The sequence below is a fragment of the Zeus faber genome (assembly GCF_960531495.2).
Source record: "Zeus faber genome assembly, chromosome: 3".
NCBI lineage: Eukaryota > Metazoa > Chordata > Actinopteri > Zeiformes > Zeidae > Zeus > Zeus faber.
The window spans coordinates 37,193,208-37,216,201 of record NC_137190.1 but is presented as its reverse complement, the minus strand read 5'-3'; the positions used below and the strand labels follow the sequence as shown (position 1 = coordinate 37,216,201).

Below are 22,994 nucleotides of genomic sequence, written 5' to 3'. Positions count from 1 at the left end.
TTCCTCCCTTACACCAACCGCCTGCATGGCCTCCCTCACCACATCCATAAGCCTTCTCTTTAGCCTTCCTCTTTTCCTCTTGCCTGGCAGCTCCATCCTCAGAATCCTTCTCCCAATGTAACTCATCTCTCCCACACACGTGTCCAAACGATCTGAATCTGGCCTCTCTCATTTTTCCACCAAACTGTCCAACCTGAGCTGTCCCTCTAATGTACTCATTCTTAATCCTGTCCATCCTTGTCACTCCCAATGAAAATCTCAACATCCTCAACTCTGCCACCTCCAGTTCAGCCACCTGCCTTTTTGTCAGTGCCACCGCCTCTAAACCGTACAACATAGCTGGTCTCACTACCGTCCTGTAGACCTTCCCCTTCACTCTTGCTGGAACCCTTCTGTCACAGATCACTCCAGACACTCTTCTCCACCCACTCCACCCTGCCTGTACTCTCTTCTTCACCTGTCCCTCGCACTCTCCGCTGCTTTGGATGGTCGACCCCAAGTACTTGAACTCATCTGCCTTCTCCACCTCCATCCTTGCATTCTCAACTTTTCGCCGCTCTCCCTCCCATTCAGGCACATGTATTCTGTCTTACTCCTGCGGACTTTCATGTCACTTTCTTCTCTCTAATGCATGCCTCCACTTCCCAAGGCTCTCCTCAACCTGCTCCCTACTCTCGCTACAGATCACAATGTCATCCGCAAACATCATAGTCCACGGAGACTCCACATTCGTTCATTATATGCAATTCAGCATTCATTCCAACAATGTTTTGACCTATTTAATACATGAAGAAATACTCAATAAAAGTGGTGTTTTTGTAACTCATCTTTATTGAAATTACACGACGGCATCAAATAGTGATAATATTATATTATATAATATAAAATGGAAAGAGAGAAAATATCTCAACACTGGACACTGTGGGAATGGCTTCAATTTATTTTTGACTTCAGGTTAGCAAACAGCGGTGGGAGATTAACTGCAGTACGTAATCACTCACTAAACACAAATTCACAAACGTTAGAGCACAAGTCCCCCCCCAAAAAAGATTAATTCAGTCAAAAAGAGCCGTTTGTCCCCCCAGGTAAAATCCCAAGTCTCAAGTCAAATATTTTGTCATTCACTCTAGACGACAACACGTTTTGGCGGCCATTAAAATAGTGTAAATTTCTTCCCTCCAAAAACTCACGATTAATTACAGAAACGTTTAAGCACATAAATGAATGGAATACAATTCAAGGCTGTGCAGTATTGTATATAGCAATGAAAAAAATGGTAATAGTACATTCTACTAGTTTTAAGGGGCAGGGTCAGGTGGTATTTACGGCTGTAATAAGTATCAGGGTAGAAAGAGCTGCTGCAACATTGCTTACCTTTCATTAAATCTAACCACATTCCAATCCAAAAGGTATGATGGCCCTGAGAGCTCAATGCACTGCAACTTAAGAAAAACATACAAATAGACAAAACACAAATGCAAAAGCCACAACATAACAACCAAATTGCTTGGTTTATTTGTTCAGGATCACGGCCCCTTTCAGATGTCTTCCACACAAATACCAGGCTTTCTGTATACAATAGCTTGGTAAAAATATAAATTGTTGAAGGTTGGTATCAGTATAATATCACTATGAGGTCTGTATGCAAGAGGCCATCATTTTGTACAAAAACGTACAGTGCCATTGTATGTCCATATATAAATATTCTATGTACGACATATAGGATTCTAAGATTTGTTTTCCCATATGGGAATCAATTAAGTAACACACAAAACAACCTTGCCCCCAACTGTTAAAATATTGAACAAAATAATTATCCTTTTTAGCCGGGAATTGCACTTCCTGGATGATATGGCAGTCTGACAGATTCAGCAAGTTTAGTTCAACATGCACAGTTGGCTCCATGTCAATTCCCCACAAACATAGCCTTAAATGAGACTTTCTGTCTGGGGTAAGCAGAATGGATCAACATCAAGGATGTGTGAGGAACCGCGCACAGGCAAAGCCTAACAAGCCCCCCTATGTCCTCTGCAAGTCTGTGGTAATGTGAGAAAAAGGCAGATATTTGCCAGAAAACTAGCTATTTGTAGCTTGGCGGCATTGCATATTCATATCTCAAAAGGTATACATACTGTACATACAGACATACACAATATCCACTCTGTATTTGATCTGCCCCGCAATGTGAAAATCATTCAGCCGATGAATTGCATCACTCCTGCTAAACTCGACTCAGGTCAGTTTGAGACTAACCGAGTCACCTAATAACCACTGGAGCAGAAGCATGCTTGGGGCATTTCAAAAAGTATTGAATTTAAATGGAAAATGGCATCACACAAAATGTTGAAATTCTGATGGAGGATATTTAAGGTTGTTGTACGCTGTATGCACTGGTGGAGGCCATGAGGAGGAGCAAAACAAGGTGTTGCATGGACAAGATTCAGAAGAACGGACTCGGTGCCCGAAAGAAGAAGGTTTCAGGAACCTGAAAACACAACCACCAACCACTGACCATTCGTTGAAAACCAGATAGAACTCTAACTCTGATAAAAAAATAAAACAAACACATGCCTACGCAAAAAGCAGAATATGAAACCTGAGATAATGCTGGATATTTTAAAATTTATAAAAGACAGACCATTTCCAAAAAGAAAATGGCATGTCGAATTTGTCTGGAAAAGGTTGTAAACCTGGCTCAAATGGATCTAACTAATAATGTATAAGTCCAATGTTGGAATCACAGAGACTTGAGAGGAGACACGAAAAGTCAGAATCTATACAGTTCAAAGAAGGTGTGTTGGCATGTATACATATACTGTATATACACATATATATAGGGTAGGTATAAGCGGAGTAAGTACGGAAAGGGTTCAATTGCATTTCCTGCTTGCACTGATTATCTATTGGCATTGAGACTACTTAACAGAAAGCAAGCGATCTTCCAAACTGGATTCCTCCGGTTCGGCATTGAATATATGACAGCAGTCCTAAGCAAAAACCTGACTTTCTCAGAGTTGCAGACAAAATGGCCACCGACAGCAGTGGCTGAACGATTATCCTCCGAGCCCCAGACACTCGCTAAATCAATGTACTCCTTCTCCTAAGCTGGAACTCGCATCATATGGATGAGTGACAAGCAAAGAATCTTTGCGCTGACATGATGCTTATTGAAATCCAGTGACAACCTTCCTAACCCCCAGAAAAATAGTTTGACTAATGGGACGGCTTTGATGCTGGCTCTTAGCCATGCTTACCTTTACCAGATAAGTATTTGAGCAGTTGTTCTACCAGTACAATGGGCTGCTAGCTGTGTTGGCTAGCATTATCTGTGCGGAGCTGCCAACTAGTGTATCGTGTTGTTGTCATACTAGCACCTATTTTCCCATGGTGCCATGCCGCCACCGGCATTAGCGTGCGATGCAGGCCGCGAGCGTGGCTGCAGAGGACTGTGACTGGGCGACGGGGAGGAGATGCACTTGTCTTGGTTTCTGTTGTCGCGCTGTGCCAGCCTTTTGCCTTGCTCCTCCTTCATGAAAAGCTCCACCATGAGAATCTTCTCCTTGTGGATCTGAAGACTGATGTCTTTGGGGATGTCGGGGATCAGCCAGTCCACAAAGTCGCTCATTAGCATGACCACGTTCTGTAAAGAGCAACACACAAGGAAGAAGAGAGAAGAGCTCGAGAAAGACCTAGAAAAAACACATCTGGACTGAATCAATGACATTTCACAGGCTGAAAGTGCTCTACTCTTAAATGAGCAGCAGGCTTTAGCCAGACTCAATTTTAATCGTAATTACATGGAGCAAGCCTTCTAAAAGACATCTAGCGCTCACTGGGACAAACGGTTTATTCTCCAACCTGAAAGACAATCACAAAGGTGAGACGTGCTGCCAGAATAGCCCAGAACTCCTTTGTGAATTCATATTGAGTGCTGGACCAAGGTGGTTCTCTGTAGTCCTTATACCTAGAGAGCGAGAGAGAGCGAGAGAGAGCGAGAGAGAGAGAGAGAAAGAGAGAGAGAGTTTGTCCTTTTATTTTATTTGTGTTCCCTTTCTTAGCTTTCACATCCCCTACCTGCAAGTCAAATTCAGTCTAGTTCGACGTCAACGGTAATCGGCAGAATAAATTGTCCGTCTCACCTGCACATTTCCACTTTGTAGCCCAGGTGCATCGGCTGAAGAGGGGCCGTCCCCGCCTGGAAGTCACTGACATTGAAGTAGGAGAGAGTGTGGTTGACAAAGCCGTGCATGGAGCCATCAGGGCTGTACATGTATTGGTAGACCAGCCGTGGAATGAAGTCCGATGTGAAGGAAATGACGAAGGCCTGCGAAGAAGAGGAGCGTGGCAGAAACAATTGTCACTATCCACTCCAGAGTGACTGGACAACATTTGTAATCCTTTCCAGAGTGCCAACAGACTTTAAAAGGATAGGTTCCCTATTTTCCAAACCAGGCCTCATTCAAATGTTGGTTCCCATCATTTATAAACTTTCACAGCACATCCTTGCTAAATGCTTTAGTAAAGAGACATTTACAGCTTTGCTGCATCTTCTCACTATGCTTGTTGAATGCAGTCCAATGGTGCAAATGTTAAAGCCTTAAAAAAACATCATTTTTCCTCCCATCCTTATCCTTTTTGAAAACTGAAAATTCACATTTTAGTCACACGTGTCTTAGTGTTTTTTCTGAATCACAGTAATATCAACTGTTGTTGAAAATTGATCTTTGCAATTGCCACAGCACATCCAAATTGTAACGTCGGCTACAGCAGGTTGCCAGTAGGAAGCGGTACTATTTCCTGTTTCCAGTGTCTTACATTAAGAATAGTCTACAAAACCCTGAAACACCTGAAAATCAAATGCACGGTTTGTGACGTTTCTTCCCAGTGTAAAACGTAAAGACTGTCCGACAATATTGTGAGCATCCCGTTTTCAAAAAGGATATTAAACATGTTTTTGTGAGGCTTAAACCTTTGCCCTGCATAGAACTGGCCTTGGTTTTAAAAATGGTAACCCTGGAGAGAGCAAAGACTGCGTAAAAATAATAATATTACAGTGTTTCCTGCCTTCAGAGAGATGTGACATTGAATATTGAAAATGTCAATGTATATGCAACAAATATCTATGACTACAACATGAAGTTACTGTGTTAGCAATAAAAGCCAATACTGTAGTCAGTATAGGCTTTCCCTGAAGATTACTTCAGGGGAGGTTTAAAGTTCAATGTGTGTGATTATTAAATACAGTATGCTCTGTTGAAGAAGATAATAACCACAGTGAAAATGCTAGTTGAGAGCTGTCAGATGTTTTACAGTAGCCTAGTTATGTGAAAAAAGAAGAATTAAATGGAATAAACCAGGCCAACTAAAACCAAACTACTCCCACAGACCAACGGAATGCCTTCAGAGAATGAGTTAGGCAGGTAAAGATAGTTCATGCTGCCTTCCCAGGTGTCAACAGGTGGCAGCATCACATGCATCCTTCTCTTACAGTACCTATGGATAGTGTGGCATTCTGGCGACATTCTTTCTTTAAAGAAATTTCCACTGTCAGAAAATCGAAAATAGACAAGATAAACGTTTTTATCATCGTGAAAATATGTCTTTAACTATCCTAACTACATTGAGGTTTGGGAAGAAATAGCTCATTGTGGTGGATTTCTTTCCAGTGACATTTTTCAAGCTCAAAAAGCAAATTTTTCCTCTGTTGCTCTATGAAATTTTGACTGATGTTTTGTTTTTCCTAAATATTTGTACTTTAATAGATTTACATAAGATTTTGGCTTTTTCAGTCTTGAGTTATACGAGAAGGAGATCACTCATAAATACAACTATATACGGTGCCTTGAACCCTGTTCCCAAAAAAAGATTTGATTACAATAATTCCGGGCAAATTATAGTTTTATTCTCGATTCACAACTACAAACCAAGATTACATGTTGGTTATCAGACAGGGTTTGCATTGGGTTGAACACTCATTTTCCATTTGTTTTCAAGTGCATTCTTTCAGACCAAACAGAGTGTGTAAATAGGAGGCGTGACTTACGTTGACAATGACCGCTACCTTGCTGAGGCCCCTCAACAAGTTGTACCAGATACCTGCAGGGGTAAAGAACAAAAGTGATCGCACAGAGAGGCCGCATTATGAGAGGCCACCAACAGATGGCGTCAGCAGGTCAAGGTTTCTGCTAATGCAAAACAATTTGAACAGAGGGAGCTAAGTACTGAATAGGATAGCATTGTACATGTAGTAAACTCCCACAAAAAAACCTTCCAGCAACAAATCTTTACGAAACATGACACATCAACAGATTGAATAAATTATGAAAAAATAAAAAATAAAATTATGCACTGAAGTGTATTTTTTAGGAGCATACAGTATGTGCATGTGAGATTGCATCCGTGGCGTTGATCAGAAAACCAACGTCCCGGCCTTCTGGGGCCCTATCTTTGTGGTAACTGGCTGAGAATTGAACAACGAGGTCATTGTTTCTTGCCTGTGGTCCAAGTGAAGAATCACCTACCAATGTCTTTGGCTCGGACAGCAATGGGCCTTCGCAGCTCCATGACAAATTTCTTGGCATCTAGGCGGATCTCAATGATGTTGTTGAGCAGGGCGAAGAGAGGGGCCAAGGGGAAGGAGGCTACAAACAGAGTCACCATCCCAAACTGGATAACTACAGAGTGATGGAGAAGGAGAAGTGTGTGATTGACTAAACTTTTTTATTTTGCTTCAAATGGCAAATTTGAATAATTTGCCATTTGCGTCCCCAATACATCCATTTCACAGCTATTGCTTTAAATTTTTGTAAAAATAATTTAGCATCAAAAGTTAACAAGTACCACGGTACTCGGCAAAAAAATGAAGTATGGTTATCCAAGCTGGTAGGTCCATTACTGTGAAATAAAACAATTTCTTCATACTTCATCCGGCCTCTTTGCCACTAAGTGACCACAGCCTTTTAACTACTTAAGTCTAATGAGCGAGTCAGCCATTGATGTATAACAATACTCCTCCTAAAAAGTTTAATTTGCGTGGTCATTGGCTGACTTTTATTCTCCATTATTTTATTTTTTAAACATATATTTCTATTGAAATTTATCATTTTTTCCATGCACCATAAACATTTCCATTTTCTCCTGTAATAGAACACCCTCCTCCACATGCATAACAAGGAAACACACAGACCTTGCAACTTGGTTACAATATATGATACAAGTCCATATTACTTGTGACTTCTGCTATATGCATGGTTGCAATTCAGATAGTATTGGCAGTATTGGCAGGTGAAAACAAAAATAAATAGATTTTATCAGATGTTCAGTGCCAACTTTATTCTATTCTCTCTCTCCAAACTGTCCACCTTTCATTAAATTGTGTATCTTGTAATCTTAACATGTGCGTGTTCCCATGGATCATATATTCAACCAATTCTTCATGAGTTGAATGAAATGTTTGGAGCGGGAGAGCGAGGTACAACGCACAGGTCCTAGACCTGGTGAGACGCAGGAGGAGCCCGGACAGGAGGCAACCCACAGATCCCAGTCCCTCCACGTACCAGAGTCTCCCAACCCCAGCAGAGTAGTTCCACAGCAGCGGATTAAATGGCCCCCAGCAAGCAGACGGAGCGAGTGGCTGCAGTTTGACGAGGACGTGTCCAACATCATTCGAGCCACAGCCAAAGGAGACGTTGACAGCAGACTCCAAGCGATGACCACCATCATCGTCAGCTATGGCTCAGAAAGATTTGGTTGGACTGAGAAGGGCAACACCAAGACCACCTCCTACACCATGAACCGCAGGGCCACTAAGATACACCAACTGCGCCAGGAGCTTCGAACCCTCAAGAAACAGTTCAAGGGAGCTACTGAGGAGGAGAAGCAACCATTGGCAGAACTGCATAACATCCTGTGGAAGAAGCTGATAACCCTCCAGAGAGCAGAGTGGCACAGGAGGCGGGGAAGAGAGAAAGCCAGGAAGCGAGCGGCCTTCATTGCCAATCCCTTCCGTTTTGCTAAACAGCTGCTTCGGGATAAACGCAGTGGCCGGCTTGAGTGCTCAAGAGAAGAGGGAACAACACTGAGGGAACAAGATCTAGGACCCAACAAAGCTCTCATCAGCCCTGCCCCACCAACAGCAGAGTTCAAGTTGACGGAGCCTAGTCTGAAGGAGGTTGAAGAGGTCATCAAGGCAGCCCACTCAGCATCTTCCCCAGGCCCCAGTGGTGTACCCTACCTTGTCTACAAGCGCTGCCCAGAGCTTCTCCGGCACCTGTGGAAGACCCTGAAGGTGATCTGGCGAAGGCAGAGAGTGGCCGACCAGTGGAGATGCGCAGAGGCAGTTTGGATTCCCATGGAGGAGGACTCGAAAAACATCAACCAGTTTCGGACAATTTCACTACTGAGTGTGGAAGGGAAGGTGTTCTTCAGCATCGTCTCCCGAAGACTGACCGAGTTTCTCCTCAAGAACAACTACATCGACACTTCGGTAGAGAAGGGTGTGATTCCTGGAGCTCCCGGCTGCCTAGAGCACACTGGTGTAGTCACACAGCTCATCAGAGAGGCCCATGAGAACAGAGGTGAACTTGCTGTGTTGTGGTTGGACCTGACTAACGCCTACAGGTCCATCCCACACAAACTGGTTGAGCTTGCGCTACACCTCCACCATGTTCCCAGCAAGATCAAGCACCTGATCCTGGATTATTATGCCAACTTCAGGCTCAGGTTCACTTCTGGGTCAGTAACATCAGACTGGCATCGCCTAGGGAAAGGAATAATAACAGGTTGTACCATCTCCGTTACCCTTTTCGCGTTGGCGATGAACATGGTGGTCAAGGCTGCAGAGGTGGAATGCAGAGGGCCCCTATCCAGATCAGGTGTTCGCCAGCCCCCTATAAGAGCCTACATGGACGACCTTACCATCACAACAACATCGGTCCCAGGGAGCAGGTGGATCTTGCAGGGATTGGAGAGACTCATCACATGGGCTAGGATAAGTTTCAAGCCCTCCAAGTCGAGGTCCATGGTACTGAAGAGGGGGAAGGTGATGGACAAGTTCCGGTTTTCGATCTCTGGAACTGCAATCCCATCCATCACGGAGCAACCAGTCAAGAGCTTGGGGAAGCTCTTTGACTCAAGCCTGAAAGACTCTGCTGCCATCCAGGAGTTTGGTGTACAACTAGGAGCGTGGCTCACCAAGGTGGACAAGTCCAGCCTGCCTGGTAGATTTAAAGCCTGGATCTACCAGCACTCCATTCTGCCCAGTCTTGTGGCCTCTCCTCGTCTACGCAGTCCCTGTAACAACTGTGGAATCCCTCGAAAGGAAGAGCAGTGGCTTTCTTCGGAAGTGGCTGGGCCTTCCCCGCAGCCTCAACAGCACTGCCCTGTACGGGACAAGTAACACCCTCCAGCTACCCTTCAGTGGGCTCACTGAAGAATTCAAGGTGGCACGTACAAGAGAATGGGATTGAAGGGGAGGGGGTTGGATTGAAGTGAGGACAGGAAGGAAGTGGAAGGCTGAGAAGGCAGTGGAGGTGGCAGAGTCACGCCTAAGGCAAAAAGCACTGGTAGGGGTCTTGGAGACAGGGAGAGCAGGCCTGGGCTACTTCCCAAAGACCCAAGTGAGTCAGGCCCGGGGAAAGGAGAGACACCATCTACTCCAGGAAGAGGTTAGAGCAGGTGTGGAGGAGGAGCGAGTGAGTAGGGCAGTGGGACTCCGGCAGCAGGGGGCATGGAAAAGATGGGAGAACGCGTTGCAGTGCAAAGTCACTTGGTCAAAAATCATGCAGACTTCCACCGCGTCCGGTTCCTTGTGCAGGCAGTCTATGATGCCCTTCCGAGCCCAACGAACCTCCATGTGTGGGGGAAGAGCGAGACACCTTCCTGTCCCCTGTGCTCCGAAAGAGACTCCTTGGAACATCTGCTCAGCAGCTGCCCAAAGTCCCTGGCTGATGGTCGCTACCGTTGGCGCCATGACCAGGTTCTGAAAGCAGTTGCTGAGAGCATAGCCTCGGCCACCAGCACCAGCAAACACCATCATGCTCCGAAGAAGGCAGCCCCATTCATCAAAGCTGGAGAGAGACCCCGGGCATGTCCACAGACAACAACAGGACTCCTCCACACAGCCCCTGATTGGCAGTTGCATGTTGACCTGGGAAAACAGCTGAGGTTCCCCCAGCACATTGCATCAACATCTCTCCGGCCAGGCATGATCATCACCTCTGAGGCTTCAAAACACCTGATCATGTTGGAACTTACAGTGCCCTGGGAAGAGCGCATTGAGGAAGCCAACGAAAGGAAACGTGCCAAATATCAGGAACTGGTGGAGGAGTGCAGGGGCAGGGGCTGGAGGACATTCTACGAGCCAATAGAAGTTGGCTGCAGAGGCTTTGCAGGACGCTCTCTCTGCAAAGTCCTAGGCCGTTTGGGCGTGACAGGGGCGGCCAAGAAGAGGGCCATTAAATCCGCAAGCGAAGCCGCAGAGAAAGCCACGAGGTGGCTGTGGCTCAAAAGGGCAGATCCGTGGGTTGCTACTGGGACGCAAGCCAGGGCATGATCAACCCCGGCCGGGTCACCTGGGGGAGGGTGTCTGATGTTGCGAGACCCGAAACACCCAATGACCTCAGGATACATCACTGAAGATGCGTCCCAGTGCATCCTGGAGATGTTTCTTTCAAGCGAGTTGGAGGTTCCTTCTTGAACAATCTCAATGTTCTAGCTTTTTTCACAACCACAAAGAGAATCTGTAACAAATACATTTTATTCCTACCTTTGACTTCTTCTGGCCTAGTCCCCAGAATGGCAATTATGGGTTTACTAGGTATTGTTACATTAAAGATCCTATCAATTAGGCCATAGCTCCTCTCTTCAAAATATATCTAACATGGGCACCTCCAGAATGTGTCCATGACTGGCTCTCCAAATTCTCTCCAGCAAGCACTGGTTTGATTTGGGTTCATTCTGTTCACAATAAGAGGAGTTTTAAAAAGCGACAAACCACCTTCCACTAGAACTCTGAGGATTTTGCATTTGTTACTTTGTGAGTATCAGTGTGGGGAGTGGTTTTGGTGACATCTGCGTAGAGGCGCTGAGAACTTTGCCATCCAACACAGAGAGGGAAGAGAATCACCCAATGTGTGGCACCTTTCATAGCTAAGGATCTTCAGCCTTATTAGATTGCAGAGAACTCCAGGTTTTGCCACCTGCTGAAGACCCTGGAGCCACGGTATAAGCTCACATCACAAAGTCACTTTACAGAAACGACTATACCTGCACTCTACAGTGAAACCAAAGCCCAGGTAATGGAGTCAATGAGTAAAGCTAGTCGAGTAGCCATTACATGTGATTCCTGGACTTCTGACGTGACTGACTCGTATGTTACAATAACAGCACATTATATTAGTAAGAACTGGCAGCTTTTATTGCATGTGCTGCAAACGAGAGCAATTAATCACAGTCACACAGGTTCTCATCTGGCGGCGCTACTGTTTATTGTCGTGGAAGAATGGCAGCGAACAGATAAAGATGTAGTGCTGGTGACAGGCAACGCATCTAACATGGTGGTTGCAGCACAAGTCGGAAAATTCTCTCATATAAATGCTTCACTTATACGTTGAGTCTTGCATCACAACAGGCACTTAAACTACCCACGGTCTGCAGGCTTCTGGGCAGAATCCGACGGATAATATTCTTCTACCGCAGCACTACCTGAAAACTGACGTTGCAACAGTTGAAACAGCGCATATGAAATGGTGGAGAGGTTTTTAGAACAACAACATGCAATTTGTGCCACCTTGCTATCTCCTGAGTGAGAAGAGGAGAGTCCGGCCTCTAAACACTTTCAACAAAACAGATTTGTCAAATGCAGAGGATGCTGTGAAGGCATTAAAACCAATGAAGGATCCCACTACATTAATGTCATTGCTCCATTAAATGCAGAACCCCTCCAGAACATGACAGACACAGTTGGAGACTCACCAATGATCCAAGTGCTCAAGCATGACATCAAAGCAGATCTCCTTAAGAGGGAACAACAGTGAGACAGAAAAGAACATCCTTCATACAGCCTCGGTCCTGGATCCCCGTTTTAAGGGACTGTCCTCCCTCACAGAGGAGGAGAGATTTGAGATCTACAGAGGTGTGACTACAGAGGCTGCATCCTTGGAGGTTATTTCACCATGTTTCATGTAAAACTTAGAAAATTAAAACAAACCTTAAATTATACAAAAATTACAATATTAAATAGCTACAATGAGTAAAAGTTTTACAAGACTGGAGAAAACACTTATCTTAATAGATGTGAGCTGCTGCATTGACTGAGAAAGTGCTAACTGCTGGTTTAATGCTATACTTTCTTTTGTTTAAACACAGTATGAGAGAACAGAAGCAGATAAAGCGCCTGGGGGAGGAGGAAATCTAGAAGAAGAAATTCTTCCCATGGAGGACGATAGGCCTACATGCCCCTTTGCTCCCAAAAGAAAAGACATTTATGTTTACATTTTGATATTATTTTATGAACAAGTACCACAAGAACTATGTGATGTAGTCCGTGATTTAAAAGCAGCTTTGAAATAAATAGAGAGTTCCAATTTATCTGACTGCTTGTATTTATTGATGAAAATGTGCCCATATGCAGCAATACAGAAAATTTGGAATATGAAGCATCGAGAATCGTGGCCAGATGAATTGTATTTGAATCAACTCGTGAGGCCAGTGAAGATTCACCCTCTAAATTGCAGGTGGGGAGAGCCAGCACTGGCAACCGGCAGGGGAGGAAGCTGTAGAAGATGGAGGTAATTAGCAGAGTATTGAAAAGCTGCTGTGGTTTCACCTCTTTCGCTCTCCTGACAGGGTTCCCATTCCAGAGCAGAACATTTGTAACCTGGACATTTGTCTAAGAAGACTAATGTTTATATATCTGTCTAAATAAACAGCCAGCAAAGTCTGATTTTGTTCTACTTGCCTCCTGGTCCATGTCTTGACCCAGAAACCGACAAACAAGTTGTCACACAGTGAAAACGTCAATATAGACGTCCTCACTAATGTCCTTCTCAAGTTCCTCTTCCCATTTCTGCCTAATATGAAATATATTGTTTTGTTTCATAGTTGATAAAGTCCTATAAATGATAAATGATACCACCGGCAAGGGTTGGAGTCTAAAGAGTAGAGGAATCACCTTTGGAGTGACCCAAGGCAATACCACTGTAAAGAGGAGGTGACTCCTACGGGAGGCCACACACCAGAACCAAAAGCCAGCACAAGAACGGGTATGCCAGGAACTAAGATCAACAGTGGAAAGAGGCCTACAGCTAACACAAGGGCTAAAATTAGGGCTTGGACAAGAGAAGAACAAAGAGAGAAAGAGAAAGAAAAGAAGAAGGAAAATGCACCTGCTGGGATCCGCGGGAAGGGACGAGATCAGTCACAAGCTGAGTTAACACTAGAAACTGACACGGTACCGGAAAATGGAACCACATCTAGGTGGTTGGAAGGATTGGAGGACATTTCTCCAGCAGACTCCCTGCTCCAGGTTACTCAGGCTGCAGCTCTAAGTATCGAGGCCCTCGCAGAGCTATGTGAGAAACTGCGGGAAGAGATAGCTAAGCGGAGCGTGGAGAGAAGTATAAACCCTTGGATCTCCTAGATGAGAGATACAGGACACGCTATTGGACCTGCCAAAGCTCGGTGAGGTGGAGGAACAAAACTGAGAAAAGATGTGTTGAAATGCACTAATAATTAAGAAAGATGTCTTAATTGAATAGACTTTAACAGCAGATGTATGATTTGAGCACTTACAATAATAATTGAGGTTTTACTTTCACTCTAATTATTTTATGATATTCTATGATCTAAAGTAACAATATGACATAATTACCAGACGGTAACAGTGTACCATTGTTTATCAAATGGTTTAATACGAGAAATTATGATTTTGTAACTAATATGATGATTTGAAAAAGTTAGGGATAGAGAATTATGGATATAAATGTATATATAATTCCAGGGAAGTCCGAAAAAATGTGTTAATGTATTAACAGTAAAAGAATTACATGTAATATATACAGTATATATATATATATATATATATATATATATATATATATACGTATGTGAACAGGGCCATAATCATGTCAGAAAAAATATACACCAACATTGCATGTTCATATAACAATTATCTAAGCTCAACATGGGATTAACTATTGTTCACACATTGTTCTAACCTACAGAGAATCTGGTGAAAAAGTAGACACAGCTCATATCTAATAATAGCAGGGAGGAGCGAGGAGAAATGGTTTTCGAAGATACAGAGACTCTTTCTAATGCATCACAATGCACGAGAGACATTACTTATAATGCGTTTCGCCTACCACACGCCACCCAAGTGGAGCTTTCAGGGACCTCCGACACAGAGACACAGACGACGGAGTTGTAGACACACCAGTTTATTGTAAAGAGAGTGCTAGTTGAAATTAGCCCAGGAGCAGATAGAGGTGTCAGGAGAAGGGCTCCTCTCTTTAGTGTGTGTGTGGGGATGGGAATTTGACCTGTTGCTCGTTAGACCAACCAACGAGCAACAGATATGCAGCCACTTTGATGCTGTGTCCCCAATTATCTAGATCCAGGTCAGGTGTAGCTGCTCTAACAACACCATCCCCACACCATATACCCCCGACACCAAATTGAGGCCAGGGAGGATGCCTGGCTAAAGCCTACTCCAGCCCCCACCAAGCAGAGAACAAAAAAGAAAACCAGACTCTGAAACAGGGTTCCCATACCTTAAACCAACAAATGTAAGAAAAAAATTAAAATTAACTGGTCCCCATCCAGGGGACCTGGTTCTTTGAGCAGCACAGTCTACTGGCTTCCTTCCCTCAGGGTGACGACAGACTGCCCCCTCCTCCTTTCCGGAGCATGGTGCCTCGGGCTGCTGTGCTGGCTAGTGAAGGCGTGGCCGGACTTGACTTTTGTGGGGGGCTGCTTAGAGGGGTGGCCTGGCAGCTGAACTGCTGGATGGTCCCGGTGGTGGCTGCCGGGCAGAGGAGCTAGCTGCAGGCGTTAGCCCCTCGGTAGTTGCTGCTGCAGCTGCTTCCCTCCCGGTCCTCCACCGGACCCCCAGGGTGCTGCTGCTGCCAGTCAGGAGAGGGTTGGTTCTGGGGCCGCCCTTTGACCCGCTGGTGGCTCCAGGGCGTCTTCGGACGGCTCTTCTGTGTCCCTTCCCCGTGCTGGCGAGTCCCTGTTCAGGTGCCAGTGTGGCAGTTTCGCCTACCACATGCCACCCCAAGTGGCAGTTTCAGGGACCTCCGGCACAGAGACACAGACGACGGGGTTGTAGACACACCAGTTTATTGTAGAGAGAGGGCCAGTTGGAATTACCCAAGGAGCAGATAGAGATGTGTCATGACAAGGGCATCTCTCTTGACTATGTGTGGGGATGGGGGTTTTACCTGTTGCTCGTTAGACCAACCAACGAGCAACAAGTATGTAGCCACTCTGATTCTGGGTCCCCAATTATCTAGATACAGGTCAAGTGTGGCTGCTCAAACCCCACCATCCCCATGCCACATATAGCTATACTTTATTGCAGTGATTCCCAAAGTGGGGTCCGTGGCATTTAGCCAGGGGGTCTGAGAAAAGTTAAAAAAACAAAACGTAAAACTGTATTTTGTTTAATTTGAAGGAGTACATCTTAAATTATTTTTTTTGATATACATTTTTTATGCAATATATACATATATAATTATCTCCTTTTAGCCAAACAAATCCCACCATGTGCACCACTGTGTACATGCCTGTCTCTCTAGTAAATTTCCATTTATTTGGGTTGATGTTTTGTGTGGTTACAATGTTACTTGTTAATTTAATTTATGTTAATTGAATTTATTACAATGTTTTTATATTCAATGTTTTGAAATGGTGCAATACAAATATTTCTAATACAATTATCTTGAATGTTTTTCCAAACATAGTATTGTTGAGAAATAGGCCTAATATGAAATTATTTTTTGGGAGATACGTGAGAGAGGTCCTCTGTTTATTTTCTCCCATATAAGGGTTCCTTGGTTGAAAAAAGTTTGAGAACGCCTGCATTAAAGCTTATTCAAACGTATTAGTCCAACTTACAATAACTTGCTGTTTTCTGTATTTATGACTTGACATACGCACACACACACACGCACACACACACACACACACACAGACACACACACACACTCCCACACTCTCACACTCCTTCTTATGCACTTGGACTCATATAATTGGTTGTAAAATGTATCCCATATCTGCAGAAATCAAACTAGGTCCGATTCAGTTATAAGCTAGTTCCGGACATTTGGTGAAAATTCTTGCTGGTGGGACTCACTCATTTCCATGTACTCTGGGCTGAGGCCCACAAAGGGGCCAAGGAAGTGGTCTTTCTCATGCCGCTGTAGCGTCTTGTTCAGCTCCTCCTCTTGCTGAGAGTCCATCTTCCTCTTCCGGAGCAACTTCTTCAGTTTCCTGCAGACAGATATGATAACCATGAAAACGCTGGCGGTCTTGCTGCTTTTGGAGTAGCTACACAAAGAAAGGAAGACATCCACATGATACTGGATTATTATATAGGTGTACCAGTAATAAAGTAAAAATACTTTGTCACTGTACTTAGTAACTTTCACTATTACACCACTACATTACTGATTAAAATACATACCTTTCACTCTGAACAATTCTACCTAAGAATAATGAATTGATATATTATTTATATCAATTATATATATATTTGCCAAGCATAAAAATGGCAGTTCGGTGCTTGCACTAGTCTAGCTTTGTTATCAAGTTTAATATAAGCTTAATATAATAAAATGGATTTTGATCTCCGGTATTTTGTTGTAAATTTGAAATATTTGAAATTCAATTAAAAAAATAACACTATTCGAATGCTGAATTGCCATTATGTTTTTTGTAATAAATAAATAATTGGATATAAATGTTTTGGCTAACATTACTGCTCGAACGTTATTGTCTTACAATATATATTGTAAGACAATAGAGAAATGACTATCATATATATTTTATTTATATCGCTATCGCTATTATAATTTTTTCCTTTTTTCTTTATTTATTATGATTTATTTACCCTGTCTTGTTCTTTGTTTTTTTTCCATTGTAAAGTGTCCTTGGGTTTGTGAAGGGCGCTAAATAAATCCCATTTACTATTATTATTATTATTATTATTATTATTATTATTATTATCATTGCTATGTCGCAAATCAGTGGCAGAACTGCTTTACGTCAATATATTATGACACGGTGCTTTACGTTGCTGCACGTGGGAGAGAGTGTAATCAAAGATGGAGGGACGTGGCGCTTCCAGAAATTACTTCTTGGATGGATTATTACAACATTTGCCAAAATACCATGCTGTGACAACATAAGATGAGGCTGATGGTTGAGCCGATCACGTTCTTTGCTCAAGGTTTCAGTGAATTAAGGCATTTTGCGCTTTTTTAGTGTTTTTAGCTAGAAACACTCTGAGACTGAACATTGGAGTAGACTGGAGAAAAAAATGTATAAATAAAAATGCATTGAAAGCGTCAATTTAATGGGAACACAAACTCATTTTCAGGCATTTTCAGGCAAGCACATTACTGTATTTGGATGGTTTACATATGTTCTCATATATGCAGTGAGAACCCTGCATTGGTCGCGACATCCATAACATCTGTAACATGCAATTAAATATCCGCACTGACTGCTGTGATTTATTTTATGGATCAAGCAGCAAGATGATGTGGACGGATTTGGAGATTTAAAAAATACCAATACTGTAAATTACTACCAGCACTGTAATTTAGTACTGTTAGTGTGCGATTTATTCTAAATATGTCAACTTGGTATGGAGGCCTGAGGGCCAGGAACAGCAACAAATGAGTTAAAAACTATAAACACGGCAAGCAAAATGAATGGCCATTCACAACGACAATAGTCTATCAGTATGAGTGTCAGTGCAGACAAATCTCTCAAGGATGCACTTCAGAACTGCAATAACCCCCCACCCCCATCCCCCCAAATAAACAAACAAATAATTTCCTATTAATATTGATTGACTAATATTAATGTTAATATAACTGGAACGGAACGGTCCTGAATTCCAATTTACTTCACGGTTTAACTGCACATGGCAGTGACTTTCCACACCTGTTTAAAGTTTTTTTGGCTGGTCACCAGCCCTAAAGAAATAGTGGTGGGAAAACACTGCATTCACCATGGCAGTGTGGTAAAACCTAGAAATGCTTGACTAGTGCAGTCTCTCTTGGATTGCTGGTTTGTGTAGGATGAAAATACATTTTTGCAAAAGTTTAGTGTGTGAGCTTTGCACATACGGGATTCCGATCTCGAAGAGATTGTTCTGGATGAGCTGCTTCCCCAACATGGTGATGCACAGTTGGATGCACAACTCCATGAGACAGCCTGCATGAGCACACTGTGGGCAGAGAGAGAGGGAGCGAGAGAGAGAGAGAATTTACAAGCTCCTTTATTCAACAAAATTACACAGCAACACAAAAGAAAAAAAAAAAAGACCATTTTTCCTCTTAAACAAACAAAATAATAAATTACAATAAATCAAAGTAACAAACAAATGACATAAAAAGCAAAAGAGCTGCTTCAGCAGCTTTAGACATAAAACGAAACTAACCATGTTATTACCATGATCATGGTAAAGTTAGTGAACATGCACAGGTGTTCGCTTGGCTGTTTTCTTTTATACTTGCAGTGTCACATTCAGTGAACCACAATATACAGAAAACATAGAAGAGAAACTTGTTTATTTTAGTTTTTTCCATTATTTGAAAACTTGTGACCCCAAAAATGTGGATATGAAAATAAAAAACAGCTTTCGGACCGCATCCTCAAGTCACGCTTCTATCTGCTTAATTTTCTTTTCCATTTCGAACCTGCCACCCGACAAGTAGTTGGACTATGGGAAGTTGGACAATTCAACCAATCAGCTTGTTTGATTGGCTTGTGCGTGTACTGTTGTGAAAAGCAACGTATAACCGCGATATTGCGATTTACCGACGGGGGGGTGTAAAAGAGTGATGGAGAAGGTGTCCCCATCACGCACGGTGTTTGTTTCATTCCATATGGAAACCAAGTAAACTAAAACACACCGATCGGCGCACCATTCACGGGCGACCCATAGCTAGTGCGCCTTGGGCACAGTTGGTCCCATCAGAGAGGGAGCGATCGGGGCGCAGAGCAGTGATTATTTAAAAGTATATAGTTATGTTTACAATGATAAATTGAGGGGGGCAATTCTCTGTTTTTCCCAGGAAGGGGGGTTCAGACCCCCCCTGTAATTTTCACCCCTGGCCGTACCCCGTTCATATTGGCATTTAACAGCATAATCCAATTAGACTGACAAAATTCTGAGTCAGGTACAGCCCAAAAAATAATTAATAATAATCGGATGCAGACAAAAGAAAACACCCATATGTTTAATGGAGTGTCCCTCCCCCTCACGCACGGCGCACAAAGCTGAAGTGATAAGCAGGATCGGACTCAGCGGAACAACTGAAAACTTTCTCCAGAAGTCCTAAAACATAGGATGTAAGCCACTCGATGATGATAACCTAGCAATGATTATTGTGTTTAAAGTTCCAATCATCCTGAAACTTTCAGGTATTGCGGTAATGCGGATATCGTCACAGCCCTGCACTTACACTTCCAATAACCCCCTTTGCTGCGTAGCTCAGCGGAGACGTTTACATGTACCAACGCAGAATCATAAAACATGCTTTAGACAAGCTGCTAGTAGTCCTCTCAGGATCTCCCAGGATCCATAGACCCAACACTCTGAATCAGTTTTTTTCCTGGTCAACCAGATGACTAGCTTGGCTGCCCCAGATATGAAGTTGAACACTGTAAAGGTGTTCCTGGCTCAATAGAGTGGACCAAAAATAAACTCAAAAGGAAAATACTCCCCCAAAACTCAGGAACAATATCTTTTGCAAATCAAACAGACCAAACAACCTAAGACAATCACTTAACAAGTGTGCCAATGTTTCAAGGTGTGTAATATGTCTGTTTGTGGTTATTGCTCCGTAGACGATCTTCCACTGGAGATCAGCTGCAGCTTGCACACTTGACTCTTTTTACACTTTTATGCCAGAGAGCGCAAGTACAGGACTCTTTAACACAGATAACAAATGCAGCTTTTGCTCCATCTCCCCAAACTTGCTGAGCTGTGAGGCTACACGAGAGTAGCTGACTCTCCCCATCATGCCATTCCCTAACAGCAGGGGTTACAGTCAGGGATGGGTAAGCGTACCCTCCATCATCATTCCATTGGTCTGATAGAGTACCGTTTTCAGTACACACTCTCAGGGGCCCTGACAGGGATGGACAGGCCTCCACTATTCTGAACAGTAGTCTGGAGGACCTTAAGCTGGTCATTACCGGCAGCACAACTGAAGTCCTTGAGAACTTTTACAGGTGTCCCAATTTCACGCATTCCTGCATCATGAAGAGATGGTCTGAAACTGGTCAAGAACGGGGTCTTCGAGTTAATGAAGCCATTGTGGAAGAACGGCTCTTTAAACATCCACATATAGTATCAACTGGTAGGGGTGTAAATTGCCAGAGACCTGCCAATTCAATATGTATTGCGATACTTCAGGGCCGATTCTATACATATTGCGATTCTGCAAGTATTGTGATTCGTTACTACAATATTGTGGCTTCGCCACCGCATGCCACCCACATGGCATTTTCAGGGCCCTCCAGCACAGAGACACAGACGACAAGGGGGTTGTAAACACTAGTTTATTGTTGTATTGTGTATTGCGCCGCCCAGCGGTCCACGGGGTGGCTGGTCTTGTGTGTCCTTCTGCGTCCCGTGGGGGGGGGGGGTGTGGCCCGTTGTGCCAGGGGTGGTTAGGCGTTTAGTCTGGTCCCGTCAACCAGGGTCCTGAACCTGGCTGGCTGTGCTAGGCGTGGGGCTCACCATGTGGCCTCCTTTAGTGGGGGGCGGTCTCCTGTCTTCACACCAGGCTGCCGGGGTACCTGTCCTCTGGCGCCCTCGGTGCGCGGGGCGCTCGTTGCCGGGGGGTCGGGCTGTGAGTGGGAGTGCCGTCTGCCGCCCTCTGTTCTGTGGTCCGCATGCTCGGCAGCTGGGGGCTGACCAGGGGCCTGATGGGGACGCGGAGCTGCCTGGCATGGCGCAGGCGCATCGCTGTAGGTTGGCTACCACCAGGTACAGGAGGTGGGCGCGCTGGGGCGATTGGCTCCGGGGAAAGGGGGTCCGCGTGGTTGCTCCCAATCCTACTCTGAACAACACTCCACCGGACCAGGGTCTGCGGGGCAGGAGGGGTGAGAGTGATTCGGGTTTGTCTTGCCTGAAGGACCTGAACCCCAACCCGGCAATTTCAACTGCAATTACCAACAGCACACATTGAGCACTGGGGTTTTCGGGGGTGGCCGGTCACTGGCGGGTTGGTGTGGGGGCGTGGTTGGCTGGGGGGCGGGCCCCACCTGCCGGCTGGGCTGGAGTCCTGACGGCCTGAGCCTGGTGGCTTAGAATGTGCTGCAACCTGGCGGGGCTGCGGAGAGCACCGCCTGGTGTGCCTTCCAGGGCACCTGGGGGGACTGCTTGCCATTGTGGGTGTGGGTTCAGGTGTGGGGGGCGGCTGTTGGCCTTTTGATTCTGCTGCGCGGCTTCTCTGCGGTGGGCACCCCGGGTGCTGGGGGTTGTGGAGGGCCTGTATATCTGGCGGCCTGCTGGCATCGGCGAGGGGGTAACATCGAGGTGCCCCGTGCTGGGCACACGTGTATGGGCACTTGGCACTCAAGCCGGGTGGGCGGCTGCAGTGTCAGCTGCGGTGTGGCGGGCCTCCCCCTTGCGCGAGGCGTGAGTGGGCATGGGAGTCCTGCCGGCTCGCCCTTGGGGCAGGCGGCTCAGGCGGGGTGTCGGTCTGTCCCGTGGGGCCGGGATCCAGTCCTGTGGTCCATGCCTTGCGCCCACAGCCGGGTTCTGTGCCTGCAGCTGCGTCTTGTGCCTGCACCCCGGGGTTGGTTGTAGTGTGCGCCCCAGGGGTGTGGAGTCTCCTCGTGTTCCCTGGGACTGGGTAATGCTCCGCAGGGCTGGGCGTGGGGGTTGCTCACGGCCCTCTGGCTTCTCTGGGGGTCCAGGGGTCTTCTGTGGCCGCAAGCAGTACCGCAGGGTACTCGGGACTTTCCTGCAACCGTAGGGTGTCTACGGGGCTGCGAAGTTCGGGGGGCTTCGGGGCCCTTTCCGCTCTTCTGATGGCAGGTATAGAGCAGCAGCACAAATCCAATGCTGTCTAGACAAAAAAAAGCCCACAAGAATCTAATTCATTTCCTCTATAAGGCCCCTGGGTGGAGGGAGGACGGCAAGCCTTTAAGTCAAGGCAATAAAGTTATTGCGATCAGAACTCATCCCCTATAAGATAACTGAGAAAGCAACCTTTTCCAGTGAGACAACGAAGCACACTTTCAACACTACACCACTCCAATTCTGCTCTTGAAAATTCTGTGTGCCCAAGAAAAACCCCCAAACTTTCAAACCCTTCGTGCCCCACAGGAGACCTTCAGGTACACTTGGCACTGCCTCCTCCCATTGTCGTGCCTTTAAGGCTTTGCAATTTGCCCAGTATACTGTGTATGTAAAGCCTGACAATATAGTTCTAGACTTTTGACTACATTCTGTACATCTCTCTGGTCTTTTATGAAAATATTTATATAATCTGCATAATCTGTTGCACACTCAAGAGTCACAATCCTCTGCCCTTATTTCTCCTATGTTGGTATTCTCCCTGCCTGCAGGAAGTTTATGGCAGGTCATTTGTTTCCTCCATGCTACAGTCTTTGGGGCATCCATATCTTTTAAGAAGAGGATGCAAGACCTCACCAGTGCCCCTTCACTCTCTCTCTCGAGCATGATCAGAATCCCGTCAGTGACTTGGATGTTTTAACCTGTTTTCCTTTACTAGCCTTTGTGG

At 44.9% G+C, this 22,994-nt stretch overlaps 1 protein-coding gene across 1 annotated transcript in view; it reads right to left on the bottom strand.

Annotated features, from left to right (window-relative positions):
* Positions 1–856: 856 nt before the first annotated feature.
* ano1a (anoctamin 1, calcium activated chloride channel a) overlaps positions 857–22,994 on the bottom strand; it is a gene marked incomplete at its 5' end in the record, with an annotated part of 104,810 nt that continues 82,672 nt past the window's right edge. Inside the window, 7 exons of the mRNA XM_079997361.1 lie at positions 857–3,640; positions 3,859–3,964; positions 4,140–4,324; positions 6,044–6,096; positions 6,522–6,674; positions 16,355–16,491; positions 18,357–18,457. Coding sequence (XP_079853487.1) covers positions 3,368–3,640; positions 3,859–3,964; positions 4,140–4,324; positions 6,044–6,096; positions 6,522–6,674; positions 16,355–16,491; positions 18,357–18,457 — 1,008 coding nt within the window. The 3' untranslated portion in view covers positions 857–3,367. The remainder of the gene's footprint in view (positions 3,641–3,858; positions 3,965–4,139; positions 4,325–6,043; positions 6,097–6,521; positions 6,675–16,354; positions 16,492–18,356; positions 18,458–22,994) is intronic.